The 15,578-nt window shown below is 32.8% G+C and overlaps 1 protein-coding gene across 4 annotated transcripts in view; it reads right to left on the bottom strand.

Annotated features, from left to right (window-relative positions):
- Positions 1 to 15,578, bottom strand: part of LOC117179860 (dystroglycan) — a 74,426-nt gene that overhangs the window by 2,296 nt on the left and 56,552 nt on the right. For all 4 annotated transcript variants that reach the window (XM_033372016.1, XM_033372015.1, XM_033372018.1 and 1 more), the window contains one exon: positions 10,831 to 11,505. In XM_033372016.1, the coding sequence (XP_033227907.1) occupies positions 10,831 to 11,505 (675 nt within the window). The remainder of the gene's footprint in view (positions 1 to 10,830; positions 11,506 to 15,578) is intronic.

Genomic DNA, 15,578 nt, shown 5'->3' on the forward strand with positions numbered 1-15,578 from the left:
CCCCTTCCACCACCAAGTAAGTGTGTGGAGGGTGTGTAAAGGAATAGAGAAAGTGTAAGAAAAATGTAAACCCTTAGGGGACACATTAGAAGCTTCCATCTCAATAAAAATTGTACGCATTATTTTGAGGTTCCGTCGTTTTCCATCTCTGCCTTACCGATAATTTGGAAATTATTTATGAAATAAACTTTCTTAATTACCTGCAAACAAGGTTAGCTCCGGGAGATTAATTACCATGTTTATTTATAAGTCTAAAGTTTTCGGCAAAAATAATGTGTAGTTTGAAAGTAACGCTCGGGAGAGTTGTAACACACATAACCTCGAAACATACACACCTTGTTAACAAAAGCAAAATTTTGCTGAAAAAAAAGTGTGCGGGGATGTCGGTTAGCATGTATGCTATCATTTCTTAGATTTTGAAGACAAACTATTTCTTATCCTAGGAAAAAAACCGGGGGAATCTAACACTGAAAAAATCGATACTAATTCCTAAGCGCTATGCAAATTAATCACATTTTGCTCAATTAAAACTTTTTTGAATTAACCCAGAAAAAAGTGTGCGGGGACGTCCGTTAGCATGTTCGCTATCATTTCCCAAATTTTTAAGACAAAATATTTATTATTCTAGAAAAAAGCCGGGGAAACCTAAAACTGGTAAAATCGACAATTTTTTAAGTATCACATGCCCTTAAGAACTCTAGGTACGATTTTAAAGATGAATTTCAATTGGTTTATAAAATTGTTTTTACGATTTTTTTGTTAAGTTTGAAGTATTTATTAAGAACTTGAAATCACTTTTCATCGAAAATAAAGTGTTTCATATGGAATTTACATCTTAGCATTGAAAAAACATATTTTTTGACAGAAATGTTTTTCTGAAAATAAAACAACTATTGTAATATATATTGTGATTTTTAATAACTTATAAACTTAAATGAACTTATTTCGAAGGAAAAATGAAGCAAATTTAAGTTTTTATTAATTATTCATGAACTATTTAAGATATAAAAAATCCGACGATTTCATTTGAGCTAATAAAAAACAGAAACTTACATGTCGTAGTAAAATAATTGTTGTTTCATAGGAAAACATTTTTGACAAAAATTTGATTTCTCACTTTATAAGATGGAAATTCGATCCAATACGCTCTAAATTGGATAAAAATTTATGTTTATTATTCAATAATAGTTTTAAACTTTATAAAACAATCATAAAGCCACTTTTATGCACAAATTAAAATGTACCTTTGAAATGCTACCTACTCTTTCTAGTTCACATTTTTGGCACCAGCTGGCGAAATGGTCGACCACTATTCCCAATAGGACTGTAATGATTTTTCTACAATTTTTTCGTCATTCTAGATACATCATTATAAGAAAAACTGTGTGGAAATAAATAATGCTAAAATATGGAAAGAATTGATGCACAAAATTGTGAAACTAAAAGCGACTGATTTGTACATTAAACGTAGGATTTCAAGGCATTTCAAGAGATTCCAGAGAATCTCCAGGGATTTTGAACAATTTCACCAGCTTTCGGGATTTAGACTTCAAGGATTCCAGAAGATTTCAACGGATTTTTGGAAATATTCTAATATTTCCATGGATTTCAAGAAATTTGATAAGATTTTGAATTGTTTGAAGGAATTCTGGACGATTTCAACAATTTCCAAACATTTCCAGGGGCATTTTAAGTGATTCCAAAAGATTTCGAGAGACTGTACGATATTTCAAGAAATTTTATAAGATTTAAAGGATTTTATTGAATCTCCAAGAATTTCAAATATCTCAAAAGATTTAAAACATTTCTAGGGATTTGAAAGGATAAAAAAAAATAACTTTAGTGAATATTTTTATTATGTATAATTTTAGTTTAAGGAATTTCAAGCGAATTCTATTTATTTTAAATACATTTTTATGATTTTCAAATACTTCCACGAATTATAAAGAATTTCAAAGATTTCGAAACAGACTCGGCGATATTAAGGGATTCCAAAATATTTCAAGATATTTCAAGGAATTTTACAGAATTTAAAGGATTTTAATCAATCTCCAAATGTTTCAAGGAATTTAAAAGAATTCGAGGTTTTAGAAAGAGTTTTTTATAGAACTATATTGAATATGTTTAATTCATGCGAGTTACATTTCGGGGATTTCAAATTATTTCTACTTATTTTAATGAATTTTCACGATTTTATAATATTTCAAGGGATTTGAAGGATTTAAAAAATTGTACATGATATGAAAGATTTAAAACTATTTAAAAAGATTTCAAATAGATCAAGGGGATGTTGTATATTTGTGTAGATTTTTAAATGATTTCAAGTAATTTCAAAGATTCTCACAAGAAATAAGGGTTCTTATTTTTATAGGATTTTTAGAAAATAACTTAAATTTCAAGAGATTTCTAGAAATTCCATAGATTTGAACCTTTTTTTTAGAGAAGTGTGATGAATATGTTTAATTTAATTTATATTTACCTCTCCCTAGTGATCGCGAGACCTTGCAGTTGGTGGGAGGGCTTACGGATCTCACCGGACAATAGTCCGGAATAGGAAAACCAGAGAAACTATGTCGCGGGGTGTAGCTGCTCGGGGCATCTGACAGACTCTGATCGGTGGGATCTAAACTAAGGAGCGGTCCTTCCAGGGGGTACTGGCAAACTCCTCTCGACTATCGAGAGCGTGAGTTCTCATGCTCCCGAAGCCAAGATGTGATCGCCGTGTCGAAGGCTGCATGGCACCAGGGTTAACAAATCCTTGAACACCCCGGCTTGCCCCCCTCAGCAGTGGCGGACAGGCGGGGGTTACAAAGGAGGTGTCTGACCAGGGACTTTGGGACACCAGGTCGAATCTATAGTAGGGGGCAATCCACTGGAAGCGGTGAGAAACGATGAGGCTGGCGTCAATCCTGACGCCACGATAGAAGAGCAGCTAACGGAGCTCTGCGTGAGGAGGAAGAACCGTAGCGATGCTCAAAAGAAGATGCCGCACAATGCGCGTCTCTCAAGCAGCAGCCAAGACGGCTAGGCTTCACCTGGAGCAAATACTCAGGCTCATCTTATGGGCAAGAGGAAAAAGGGCTCCAGAGATACCCCCCCCCCCCCCCAAATAGGGAGCTGAAAAGGCAGAAGGCTCTGGAAGCACAGGGCCTTACTTTCGCGCAAATGGCCAATAATGACCTGGTGAGAGTTGCCGTTGCATCGGGTTACCCTGAAACCTGTCTAGCTCTTAATGATCTGGACAGGTTGAGGGAGGAAATCTCTAAAGACATTGACGCGTTACCCCGCGATGGACGCGCCCCCAGATTCAACGACATTTTCATCAGGTCGGGGACATTGTGGTCGACGCCGCGGATATTTGGTAGAGAGTCTGGTTGGCGGAGAGGACTACAACGTTTAGGCTCAAAGAGGGACTAAACCTGGAGCTCAGGGGTACTCCGACGGGCAGGGATCCAGGCAGAAGGGGAGTGGATGGATCCTGGTTGTCGGACTTCCTGAATCCGCAATCAGAGCTCTTGCGGGTCTGGACAACCGGCCCTATTTTGGGGCAGGTAGGGTCTCCCTCAGGGGGACCTGAAGCGTCTGGAAATACCCCGGCTTAGATGTTCAATGGCTGAGACAGGAATCTCTATGATGCAGATAAACTTGCACCATAGCAAAGGCGCCTCGTCGGTTTAAACCAGACGCATATCAGTGATGCAGACAGGGCTCGCTCTAAAAAGCTCGAAAAAGCGCCAAGGGCATGTATAGCTTATTAAGATGAGGCTCAGGGGTGGAAGTGGGGAAAGACTAGAGGTTGCAATTGCCTCAGCGTATTTCCCTGGTGATGCGGATGGATCCCCGCCTCCCAGAGAAGTGGAAATTCTAATTAAGCACTGCCAGAAGTACAGGATTCCTCTGCTGTTGGGATGTGATGCGAACTCTCACCATACGGTGTGGGGAAGCACGAATATCAATGAGAGAAGAAGAGATTTGATCGAGTACCTAGCGAGCACTGATATGGTGATTCTGAATCGAGGTGATACTCCCACATTCCAGATTAAAAACAGGAGCGAGGTTCTCGATCTAACTTTATGCTTGGAGCGGCTGAGGAATTAGGTAGTGGACTGGAGAGTCTCTGACGAGGAGTCTCTCTCGGACCACAAATATATTCTGTTTCAGGTAAACCTAGGTAAACCAGTGGTTTCAAAAGTGAGAATCCCTAGAAATACGCTCTTGAGACTCATATAAAGAGGAACTCAGAGGAAGGCTAGTGAAATTTCCCATAAACTATGGCAGTATAGATGAGTTAGAGCACGCCGCGGATTTTCTGCGAAGGGCTCTGACTACATCGTATGAAAACAATTGTCCCACAATCACAGTTAAGTCTAAGAAAGGAGCAGAATGCTGGAATACGCACCTGGAGAAGCTCCGCAAAAAGACAAGAGCGTTGTGCAATAGGGCAAATAGAATCGAGTTGCCTTCAGACTGGGACATCTATAACACGACTCAGTATGATTACAACAAAAATATAAGGAGATATAAGCAGGAAGACCGAAGGAGCTTCTGTGAGTAATAGAAAGCTATTCCAGAAAGAGCAAGGCTCCACAAAATCCTAGCGAAAAACCCGGAAGCTCGCCTTGGGCTCATAAGGCTCGAAAATGACGAGTTTGCCGAAGACGAAGAAGCAACTCTGAACCGCCTGACGAAAGTTCACTTCCCGGGTTTTCAGCGAATTCAAACCGATCTAGAGAAGGAAAACTGGTGCCAAGAGTTGATGAGGGCCGACTGGAGTTTCGCCTTAAAGGTTGTAGACAGCAAAAAGGTGGAATGGGCTGTGGGGTCCTTCTGCCCTTTTAAATCACCAGGGGCGGATGGCACGTACCCAGTGCTTTTACAAAAAGGCCTGAAATTTGCCATCTCTCCTCTGACGAAGCTATTTAGGGGAAGTATCGCTCTAAAACATGTGCCATCGGCATGAAAGGATGGTAGAGTGGCCTTTATTCCCAAATCCGGGAGGGAGGGTTACACTGCTGCAAAGGACTTCAGACCGATCAGCCTGACGTCTATTATTCTAAAGACGCTGGAGAGACTGGTTGAGAGATACATCAGGGATGAGGTACTTTTGGCCTCACCGCTACACGGAGCAGCATGCTTTTCAGGCAGGCTGCTCGGTAGTGACGGCACTCCATGCTGTTATGGCAAAATTGGAGCAGCAGTTGGAACAAAAGGGGTATGCTGTGGGAACGTTCTTGGATATAGAGGGTGCTTTCGGTAATACTCCTCCAGAAGTCATCTTTCGGGAGGCTTTGAGGTGTGGTGTCCCAAACCATTTGGTAAACTGGATAGGAAGTATGTTACGCCGAAGGAGACTCGAAACCAGATGGAGTAAAAGCCTAGTTAAAGGAGTAGCGCCACGGAGGTGTCCACAGGGGGGTGTCCTGTCGCCCCTCTGTGGTGCATAGTAGTGGATGGTCTCATTCGTAGGCTTAATGAAGAGGGGTATTATACTCAGGGATATGCGGATGAGTTTGTAATCCTAGTTAAGGGGGCTCCTCTGGAAACTTTGATGGGCCTTACAAGGTCGGCGCTGCGCATTGTAGAACTCTGGTGCGATAGCTCAGAGCTCTCGGTAAATCCAGAAAAGACTAATGTGGTCATTTTCACGAAGAATTATAAGATGCAGAAAGTTGACGCTCCTGTTTTCTGTGGCGGGAGGCTGAGGTTCTCAGACTCGGTTAAATATCTGGGAGTAATCCTAGATAGCAAACTGAGCTAGGCAAAGCACCTGGAGACCCAATGCAGGAAATTCGTCATGACTTTCTGGATGTGTAGGAGAGCTTTTGGGTTGACGTGGGGAATAGGGCCTAAAATGCTTGCATGGCTCCACTCGGCTGTCCTTAAACCAAGGCTTCTTCATGCGGCTGTAGTCTGGTAACCACGGACAGAACTCAAAACGATGGACAGGCTGCGACGATTGCAAACGCTAGCGTTTAGGGGTCTAACAGGAGCAATGAGAACTACGCCTACAGCAGCGATAGGCTTTATGCTCTGCGAAGAACCTCTTCACCTTGCGATAACTGCAAAAACGGCACACGCGATGGGCCGCCTGGCGAGAGTAAACATATGGACTCGGGGGACTAGACACACTAGGGTCCCGAGTGACATCAGCTAACTGCCGATTCTTGAGATGATGCAGGACAGAATAACAAAACGTTTCGACTTCACCAGGGCTTTCCACGTCCGTATTCCAAGTAGGGATGGGTGGAAGTAAAATGGTAATCCACTCTTCCAAGAAGAAATCTGGTATACGGATGGCTCAAGGGGAGAGGGAGGGTCAGGAGAGGGAATTTATGACAGTGCCAGGAGGAGGGAAGTGGTGGTCCCGCTTGGGAGACATGCTGCTGTCTTTCAGGCGGAGATCCTTGCCGTTCTTCGAAATGCTGAGATATTATTAGAGGAAAACGCGGCTGGAAGACAGATTACGATATTTTCGGACAGCCAAGCGACACTAACTGCAGTGGGAAAACCAGATATGACATCAGAACTGGTTTGGGAATGCAAAAAGACGTTGAACCGACTTGCAGAAAAGAATAAAATGGCTCTCATATGGGTCCCTGGCCATACAGGGATCAAGGGCAACGAGAAAGTGGACCAGCTGGCCAGATGCGGTGCGGTAGGTGAATACATAGGGTCGGAACCGGTACTGGGTCTAGCGCCTTGCTGCATCAGTCTTGCTATCAAATGCTGAATCCGCAATAAGCACCGAGAATACTGGGAGCAGGTCCAGCAATGCCGACAAGGGAAGTCTATCCTGGGCTATACGTGCAGAATGGACAGAGCCAGGGAAATCTTGGGCTTGCCAAAGAAAGACGTAAGGACAGTGGTTCAGATGCTCACTGGGCACAACCACTTAAACTATCATATGCACTAAACGGGGCATAACCCCACAACGGAGTGCAGGAGATGTGGCAGGGATGATAAAACATCCTTGCATATTGTAATATGCCAGTGCCCGGGGCTGACAAGGCTCAGGCATCAAACCCTTGGGTCCTACTTTATGGAAACTGAGGAAGCTACAATGCCATCGGTGACTGACTTGCTGAGCTTCTTTAAGAAGTTTGGGGTAAACTACTGATAGCCACAGTTAAGGGTGTGGCACAATAGGCTTTATAGCTTGAGCGCCAGGGGAGCGCCATAGGGGGCTCCCCGCGCGCATTACAACTAACTAACTAATTTATATTTAAGGGAATTCCAATCATTTCTACTTATTTTAATGGATGTATACGATATCCAAAAATTTTAAGGGATTTCATCGATTTCAAGAGATATGAAGAAATTAAACAAATTTCACAGAATTACCAATAATTTCAAGAATTTACGAAATTTAAGGGATTTTACGGAATCTCGATGTATTTCAAAGATTTTAGGGTATTTTAAAAATGTCGAGAGATTTTGGAGAATTTCTAAGATTTGCGAAGATTTTAAGGCACTTTAGGAGATCGCAACAGAATTTCTAGATTACTTTAGGTTTTAGGGAATAAAGTAAAATTATTTTTAAATGATTTTAGATGACTTCTGTTTCTCACTGTTCAAAGATTATTTCTCTACCAAAAGACGAATTTTCAATAAATTCACGAATTTTGAACTAAAAAGAGAGGTTTACAAATAAAAATGTAGTAGTTCAATTTTTAGTTAAAAAGGAAAATAATTTTTAACAAAATAAAGAGAATGATCAGCATGTTGAATTCAATGAAAAAAGACAAATTGTTAAGGAAATAGTTGAATTCTCAAACAAAATACAAAATTAATTGTCTACCGGGAACAATTAACATTTTTGACAGAGATTCTTTTCAATCAAGAAAGAAGAATTTTCAACTCAAAAACACGAAGTTTTAGAAAAATGGTTGAATCATCAAAAAATTTAAAAACTACATTTTCAGATAGAAAAATTAATTTTATACACAAAAACGAACTTCCAACAAAATACATAGGTAATTTTTCAAATAATTAAATTTTTACCAAATAAATTAATTTTCTACTTAATTATAGAATTTCCAAGCCAAAGAGACGATTTATAAACAAAATAGTTGAATTCTCATTCCTCAACCAAAACTAAATAATTTTCATCTAATCAGTTGCATTTTTAACCTAAAAAGTGAAATTTTAAACAAGAAGATTAATTTTCCATAAAAAAGAATCAATTTTCAACCAAAAATGGAATACTCATATTTTCAGTGAATAAAATTTAAAAATGATTTTTAACTAAAATTATGAATCTTCAATAACATAAAATAAATTTTTAAGAAAAGAGTTCAACATTCAACGAACTAAATTTTCAACAAAAAATAGAAGTTAAAATTTGGTTAAAAAAATTAATTTTCAACAAAGTAGTTCAACTTTTAAACAAGTAGTTGAATTTTTTCGTTGCATTTTCAACAAAATAACTAAATTTTCAACCAAAAATAAAATAACTACATTTTTAAACAAACAGACGAATTTTAATTTTAAATCATGATCCTTCAACAACAAAATAATTTTCAAGGCAAGAGTTAAACCGAGTTGAATTTTAAACCAAAGTTTAATTTTTTAACAAAGAAGATTAATTTTCGACAATAAAATATAAATAATTAACAAAAATACACGAAATTTGAACCAAATACTTGAATTTTCAACTAAAAGAGATGACCTTTCAACCAAAAATAAAACGATTTTTTAACAAAATAGTTCAATTTTCAATTTGAGAGATATTTAAAATTCCAATTTTTTCAAGTAGAAATTTGGATTTTTAAACAGATTGATGAATTTTTAACCAAATAGTTTAATTTTTTTCCGAAGAGATTAATTTTCTATCAAAAAGAAGGAGTTTCAAACAAAAATTAATGCTCAATCAAGCAGCTTGATTTTCAATCGAAAAAAATTCATTTTCAAACAAACAGCTGAATTTTGAACTAAAAAAGATCAGTCTTCAACCAAAAATGGAATAGTTAAATTTTGAGTCAAAACATTATTTTTACACAAAAAAAAATTATTTTCAAAACATATTTTATTTAACTTTTAACTAAGTACTTTTTATTGTCAAGCAAAAAGATAAATTTTCAACTGAAATAATTAATATTAAATTGCAATACTTGAAGCTTTAAGTACAAAAATGGATTTTTAAACAAGACGATTAATTTTCTAACAAGAAAAACGATTAAAAAAAAACTTAGGAATTTTTAACCAAAAAAGTTGAATTTTCAATCAAACTAATGAATTTAAAACTGAAATATGATGATTCTCATCTGGAATAGATGAATTTTAAACAAAAAAATAATTTTTTATTAAAAGAGTTCAACGTTGAACCAAGTAGTCATATTTTCAATTAAAAAGATGAATTTTCGACAATAAAGACAATTTTTAAAGAAAAGACATGAATTTTCAACGAAATATTTGCATTATCAAATATAAAAAGACACATTTTTAACCAAATAGTTGAATGTCAAAATAAAAAAGATCAAGTTTCAATCAAAAACAGAATAGAAGATTTATTTCTATCAAAGAAAACAAATTTGACAGAAAATACATTAATTTTAAATTAAAAAGAAAAATTGTTCAACAAAAATTGAATAGTTAAATTTTCAGTTAAAGAAATCTTTTCCAACCAAAGCGACTTAGTTTTCAACTGAAATAATTAATCTTCAACTGGAATAGTTGAATTTGAAACCAAAAACATGAATTTTCGAATAAAAATGTGATACTTTAACTAGAATCATTAAATTTTCAACAAACAGTTTAATTTTTATCCCAAAAGATTGATTTCTATTGAAAAAAGTAAAAATTTTCAACTAAAGATACTTTTTCATCCAAATATTAAATAATTATATTTTCAGTATAAAATTAATTTTCATCAAAAAAAAAAAGCAAACAAATTTTCAACAAATTAATTCAAGTTGAAACTGGAATAGTTAAATTTTCAGTACAAAATTAGTTTTCAGTCAAAGAAAAAAACGAATTTTCAACAAAATAGAACATTTTTCAACCAAGGTGATGAATTTTCAATTAAAATGATTAATTATTGAAAACAAATTCATTTTTAACAAAAGAGTAATTGTCAACTGAGTAGTAATTAAATCTTTGTTCAAAAGAGATGAATTCGGAACATAAAATCCATTGGTTGATATTTCAACCAAAGGATATTTAAGTTTTTAATAAAAAATAATGGAATTCAACCAAGAAGAACGAATTTTCAAGAATATATGTATATGAATTTTTAAACAAAGACTTGAATTTTCAACTAAAACCAATCAATGTTGAACCAAAAACAGAATAGATGAGCATGTCGTTTAAAAAAATTGATTGCAAACAAAAGAACGTGTTATTCAATGTAATATTGTAATTTTAAAAAAAATTAAATACGCTGTCGAAAAAATTGTCTGGCTTTAAATAAAAATCCCTGAAAATTCCAGGTTTACTAGGTTTTACAGGTAGGGTAGACAACCTAAGTTATATTTTGTTATTCAAAATAGGATCGGTGTCAGCTGCCCATGGCATTTTGAGGTGGGTTTTACCGAAGTATCACAACTTAATTTTCCTCCAAAAAGGACGATTTTTCAAATAAATACATAAATTCTCAACTAGAAAATATCAATTTTCAATTAAATATTGAATATGCACATTTTCAATGAAGAAAATTATTTATCTCTTAAAAAAAAACAACTAACTTCGAACAAAATAGTTAAATTTTTAACCAAAGAGATGAATTTTCAACTAATTGTCACAAATTGTCTCAAGAGGGAGGGGGCGATTACAAAATCACTGAAAATCATCGTCACGTAATATGATAACCCTTGCTGAAAATATGAGTTTTACCTGGATCTGGCTTCTCGTCGAATTCATCCTGGAATATTACGGGGATTCCCTTATTTCTAAAAGACTGTCTCTCATCGTCTTGTTCACTAACACTCATTTTTCCACTACGCCTTCGTTTGTAGAATATGCAGGCTATAATGCCTGCTAAAACAAGCATAGCTAGTATAATAATGGCTGGGAGAACAAATGTAATCAAATAATCATCAGTGGATGTTCCCACGGATCTGGAATCGTCGAAACTTGGTATAAAACTGTCTGGCGTGTGAACGCCCGTCAATTCCCCTAAGCAGGAGCCCAACGGAGTCAGGGTAATTTGCTTCACGGGAAAATCGTTGCCACCCATCAATATGTCGACGAGATCCGTCAAAGTTTTATCCTCTTTGACAACGACTCTTCGCAGTTTATCAATATCCTCATTCGGGCATCGACTCGTCGCCAAAGTCTTATTACGCCACGTTACCACGGTACTGCCTCTGGTAATGCTTTCCAAGGACACTGTGCTTGTATCGCGATCACCAAACAATTCGCAAACTTTTTCAATAAAGAGGCGCTTTCTCTTGGCCGATTTTACGAATTCGTCGTATGGAATCTCTAAGGTCATCGAGAATTCCACGCTATAACTTACAGGTGGAGGATGATAGACATTAACTTTTAAGCTGTCTCTGGCAGATAAACCTGAAAAATAGAAAAAACATTGTTAGGCATTTTAGACTTTTAGACTGTCGTGTTTTTCGAAAAACACCATTAACTATAAAAAAATCTAAAAATAAGTTTTTTTTATATCGTTGGAATCGTGAAGAAAAAATACCCCTGATTATTAAAATAACTTTTTCAAATTGTTTCTGACTTTTAGAATGATTATTGATAAATTTTGGGAAAACGCCGTTAGCTGCAGAGCCTGACGCGAAATTCTCCGAAATGATCTAACCCTGAGAAAAAAGGTTTGTAATTCGAGAAACACCGTAACTGCATTTATTGTAAGTTGAAAAATGCTAAATTATTATTGACAGTCTGTATTTTTTATAATTATTAACGGTATTAAAGTACAAGAAATCCCATTGTTGAAAAATGTAATAAAAAATATATAATGATTTTAAATCTTTTTAGTTCAAAGACGAAATAATAACATAGTTGGAAATTTTCAAAAGAAATTAATAGAGTTGTATTAATGACCAACGAAGGTGTTGCTGGTATAATTACATCTGTTAAGAAGTTCACATCATCATTTTATCGGAGCTTCTAAATTTGTATAATTTGTTATTTAATATTTAAATTTATGTGAAAAATAGTCATTTGTTTCCGAATTAACATTCAAAAAACGTATTTTGTAATATTGTATTTCGTTTGTTAAAATCCCTTCCATTATAATCCAAATGTGTTAAAAATGATTTCATTCTTAGTCAACAATTTCGAGTTTTGCTGATACTTAATAAATTCGGAATTTACGTACATATAATAAATAAACATGAATTAATTACGCTAGAAATCTGGAATTTCGTATCACAACTTATTTATAAAAGTGAATAATAGTTGAAGCATTCTTATCCATATCTCCGGTAAAAAACATTCCATTTCATTTAAAGATGCCTTAAAGATCAGATTAAAAAAAAAAGAATTATAGATACTAATAATTTAAAAAAAAATTGTGTCTTCGATTTTAAATATTCAAAATTGACGAATTTTAAATTGAAACTCGTTAAACATTAAGAAATTTCCAGTTGTAAATCTTTAAAATCAAACTATTAAAAAATATATTAAAAATTACATTCCTATAAAATATAAGTACAAATGCTGGAATAATTTGCAAATCTAATTTTTTTAAATTGTATTTCTTCAGAATTGTAAAAATTTAAGTTGTTCATCTCGAAAATTCAAGATTTTCCATTTAAAACATTTACGATAAAAATTATTAGTTTTATGTTTTACAATGCAAGTCTTAATTTTTTATGATTTACATTTAAAATTTCATGAATTTGGAAGATTTAAAATTAAAAACTCCAAACTTTTGATTTTGAAAATTAACTTTCAATTATAAATCTTCAAAATCAAAGAGCTTTAAATCGCAAATCTTTTAATTACAGAATTTTTCATTGTAAATCTTCCAAATTCAAATACATATAGAAAAAAATGTTAAAAATAAGATACATTTAAAATATAAATCTTGAAAATTAAATAAATTTTCATTTTAACAATGTAAAATTGAACTATTTCAAAAAAATCTTAATAATGCACATTAAATATTGAAAAGTTTTCAATTTGAAATCTTAAAAATTGAAAAAATTATAATCTCTTTCATTTAGAATTTCAAAATTATACGTGTTTTAAGTTTTGCAATTAAAAATGTTGTCACTTGAATGATTTACATTTCAAATGTCAACAATTTGGAAGATTCATAAGTAAAAACTTCAAAAAAATCACAACTCTAGAATTGTTATTTATAAATCTTTCAAAATTGAAAAGTTTTGAATCGTAAATTTTCAAACTTGAAGAGTTTCAAGTCGAAAATCGTTTAAATTGAAGAATTTTCCATTTTAAGTCCGCAAAATGAGACTACTCCAAAAAAATTATCAAAATTACAAACCTTTAAAATATAAATCTTAATGAATGTATTTTTGCGGTGAATAGTAAATAATGTTTGTTTAGTTGAAACAATTAATTTTTAATAAATAAAGGAATTTTCAATAAAATAGTTAAATTTTCAACCAGAGATAAATCTAAATAAAAAAATGAATTCTTAACGAACAATGTAAAAATGTAATGTAAAAATGTAGTTAAAAATAAATACATTTTTAACAAGAAAAATGGACAAAAACAAAACAAACACATTTGTTAGAAAGAAAACGAAATTTCAAGCCAATAAATCTGAAATTTGTACGCAAAAATAAAAAATTTCCAACAAAATAGATGAATGACAAATTAAAAAGGATATACTTTCGCCCAAGAATGGAATAGTTAAGTTTTCATTCCTAAAAATTAATTTTCAACTCCAAAAAAACGATTAGCAACAAAGAAGTTAAATTTTTAATCCAAGAAATGAATTTGCAAACAAAAACATGAATTTTTCATTAAGAAGAATGACGAATTTTCAAGAAAGACGACGAAAGAAGAAAGACGAATTTTCAAAAAAAAACAAAAAAAAAACAGATTAACTTTCGACAAAGCATTCGAATTGTCAACTAAAAACATCAATTTTCAAATAAACATGGAATAGTTAAATTTTTACTCAAAAAAAAAAAAAAAATTAATTTACAAGAAAAAGAATATATTTTTTAACAAACTTGTTCAACTTTCAACTAAGTAGTTTTATTTTCAATCAAAAATATGCATTCTGAACTAAATTGATCAATATATAAATGCAGTACATATATTTTCAACTTTAAAAAAGAAAATTTTGAAATTAAAAAATAGAAAAAGTAAAAAAAAAGAAGTTTTTACAAAACAGTTGAATTTTCTGTCAAAAATGGCAAATTTTCAACAAAATACATGAATTAAAAACTAAAAAAGATTTATTTTTGACCAAAAATAGATTTGTTATATTTTCAGTTGTATGAAAATTAATTCTTAACCCCAACGAAAAAAAAAGAATTTTCTACAAAACACTTACATTTTTAAGCAAATAAATGAAATACTCGAATGTTCAACTAAACAAAATAAATTGTCATGCAAACATGAAACAGTTGAATTTTCAGCTAAAAAATATAAAAATTAAAAAAAATATATATTTTTGACAAAATAGATCAATTAACAAAAAAAGATTTTGGAACTAAAGTGATGAATTAATAAAAAAAATCATAACGAAAAGATTTTTTGAGAAAATAGTTACATTTTCAAACAAAAAATAGGTTTATATCTGAAACGTTAAATTTTTAACTGCAATAAGAATTTTCCAATAATAAGTGGAATTTTGAACAAAATACATGAATCTTCAACTAAAAAAGATTAACTGTCAACCAAAAATTGTATAGTAAAACTTTCGGTTAAATAAAATAAAGATCAACCAAAGTGATGAATTTTCGTTTAAAAAAACTAATCTTCACGCAAAAAAAAACTAATTAAAATAAGTCACTTTTTTAAACAAAAGGGTGAATTTTCACACAAAAAATTGAATTTTCAACAAAAAGACTTAAGAGGTGAATTTTTAACTAAAATGATGGAATATTCAACTGGAACAGTTACAGTTTCTGTTTTAAAAAAATTAAGTTTCAAACAATTTCATGAAAAGAGTTAAAAGTTTTAACTGGAATAGTTAAATTTTTACTTGAAAAAAATTAATTATTCAGCCAAAAAAAAACGAATTTTAAACATAATAGCTCACTTTTCAACCAGAGAAAAAATTAAGTAAAAAAATTAAGTATAAACAAAAGAGTTGAACTTTAACAAATAAATTCAACCAAAAAAGACGAAGTTTCAACATGAATTGATATTTCAACTAAGAAACATTTTCCAGTCAATAAAGAGAAAAAATTTCAAATAAACTGTTTAATTTTTAATCAAAAAGATGAATGTTGAAACAATACGATTATTGTTCTAAAAAAGAACTAATTATAACAAAATACAAATATTTTCAACCATATTTGGAATTTTCCAGGCATAAAGCTACTTTTGCAAATTAAGAATCATAGTTATTCAATTTTATATTGCAATTTTCAAAAAATATTTAGAAAACTCTCGAAAAAGTTCCCTGATTTTTGAAAAAAAAATCTCCGAAATAATAAAGTGAATTTCAGCCCTATACATTATATAAAATT

Source organism: Belonocnema kinseyi, chromosome 9, assembly GCF_010883055.1.
Source record: "Belonocnema kinseyi isolate 2016_QV_RU_SX_M_011 chromosome 9, B_treatae_v1, whole genome shotgun sequence".
NCBI classification, from domain to species: domain Eukaryota; kingdom Metazoa; phylum Arthropoda; class Insecta; order Hymenoptera; family Cynipidae; genus Belonocnema; species Belonocnema kinseyi.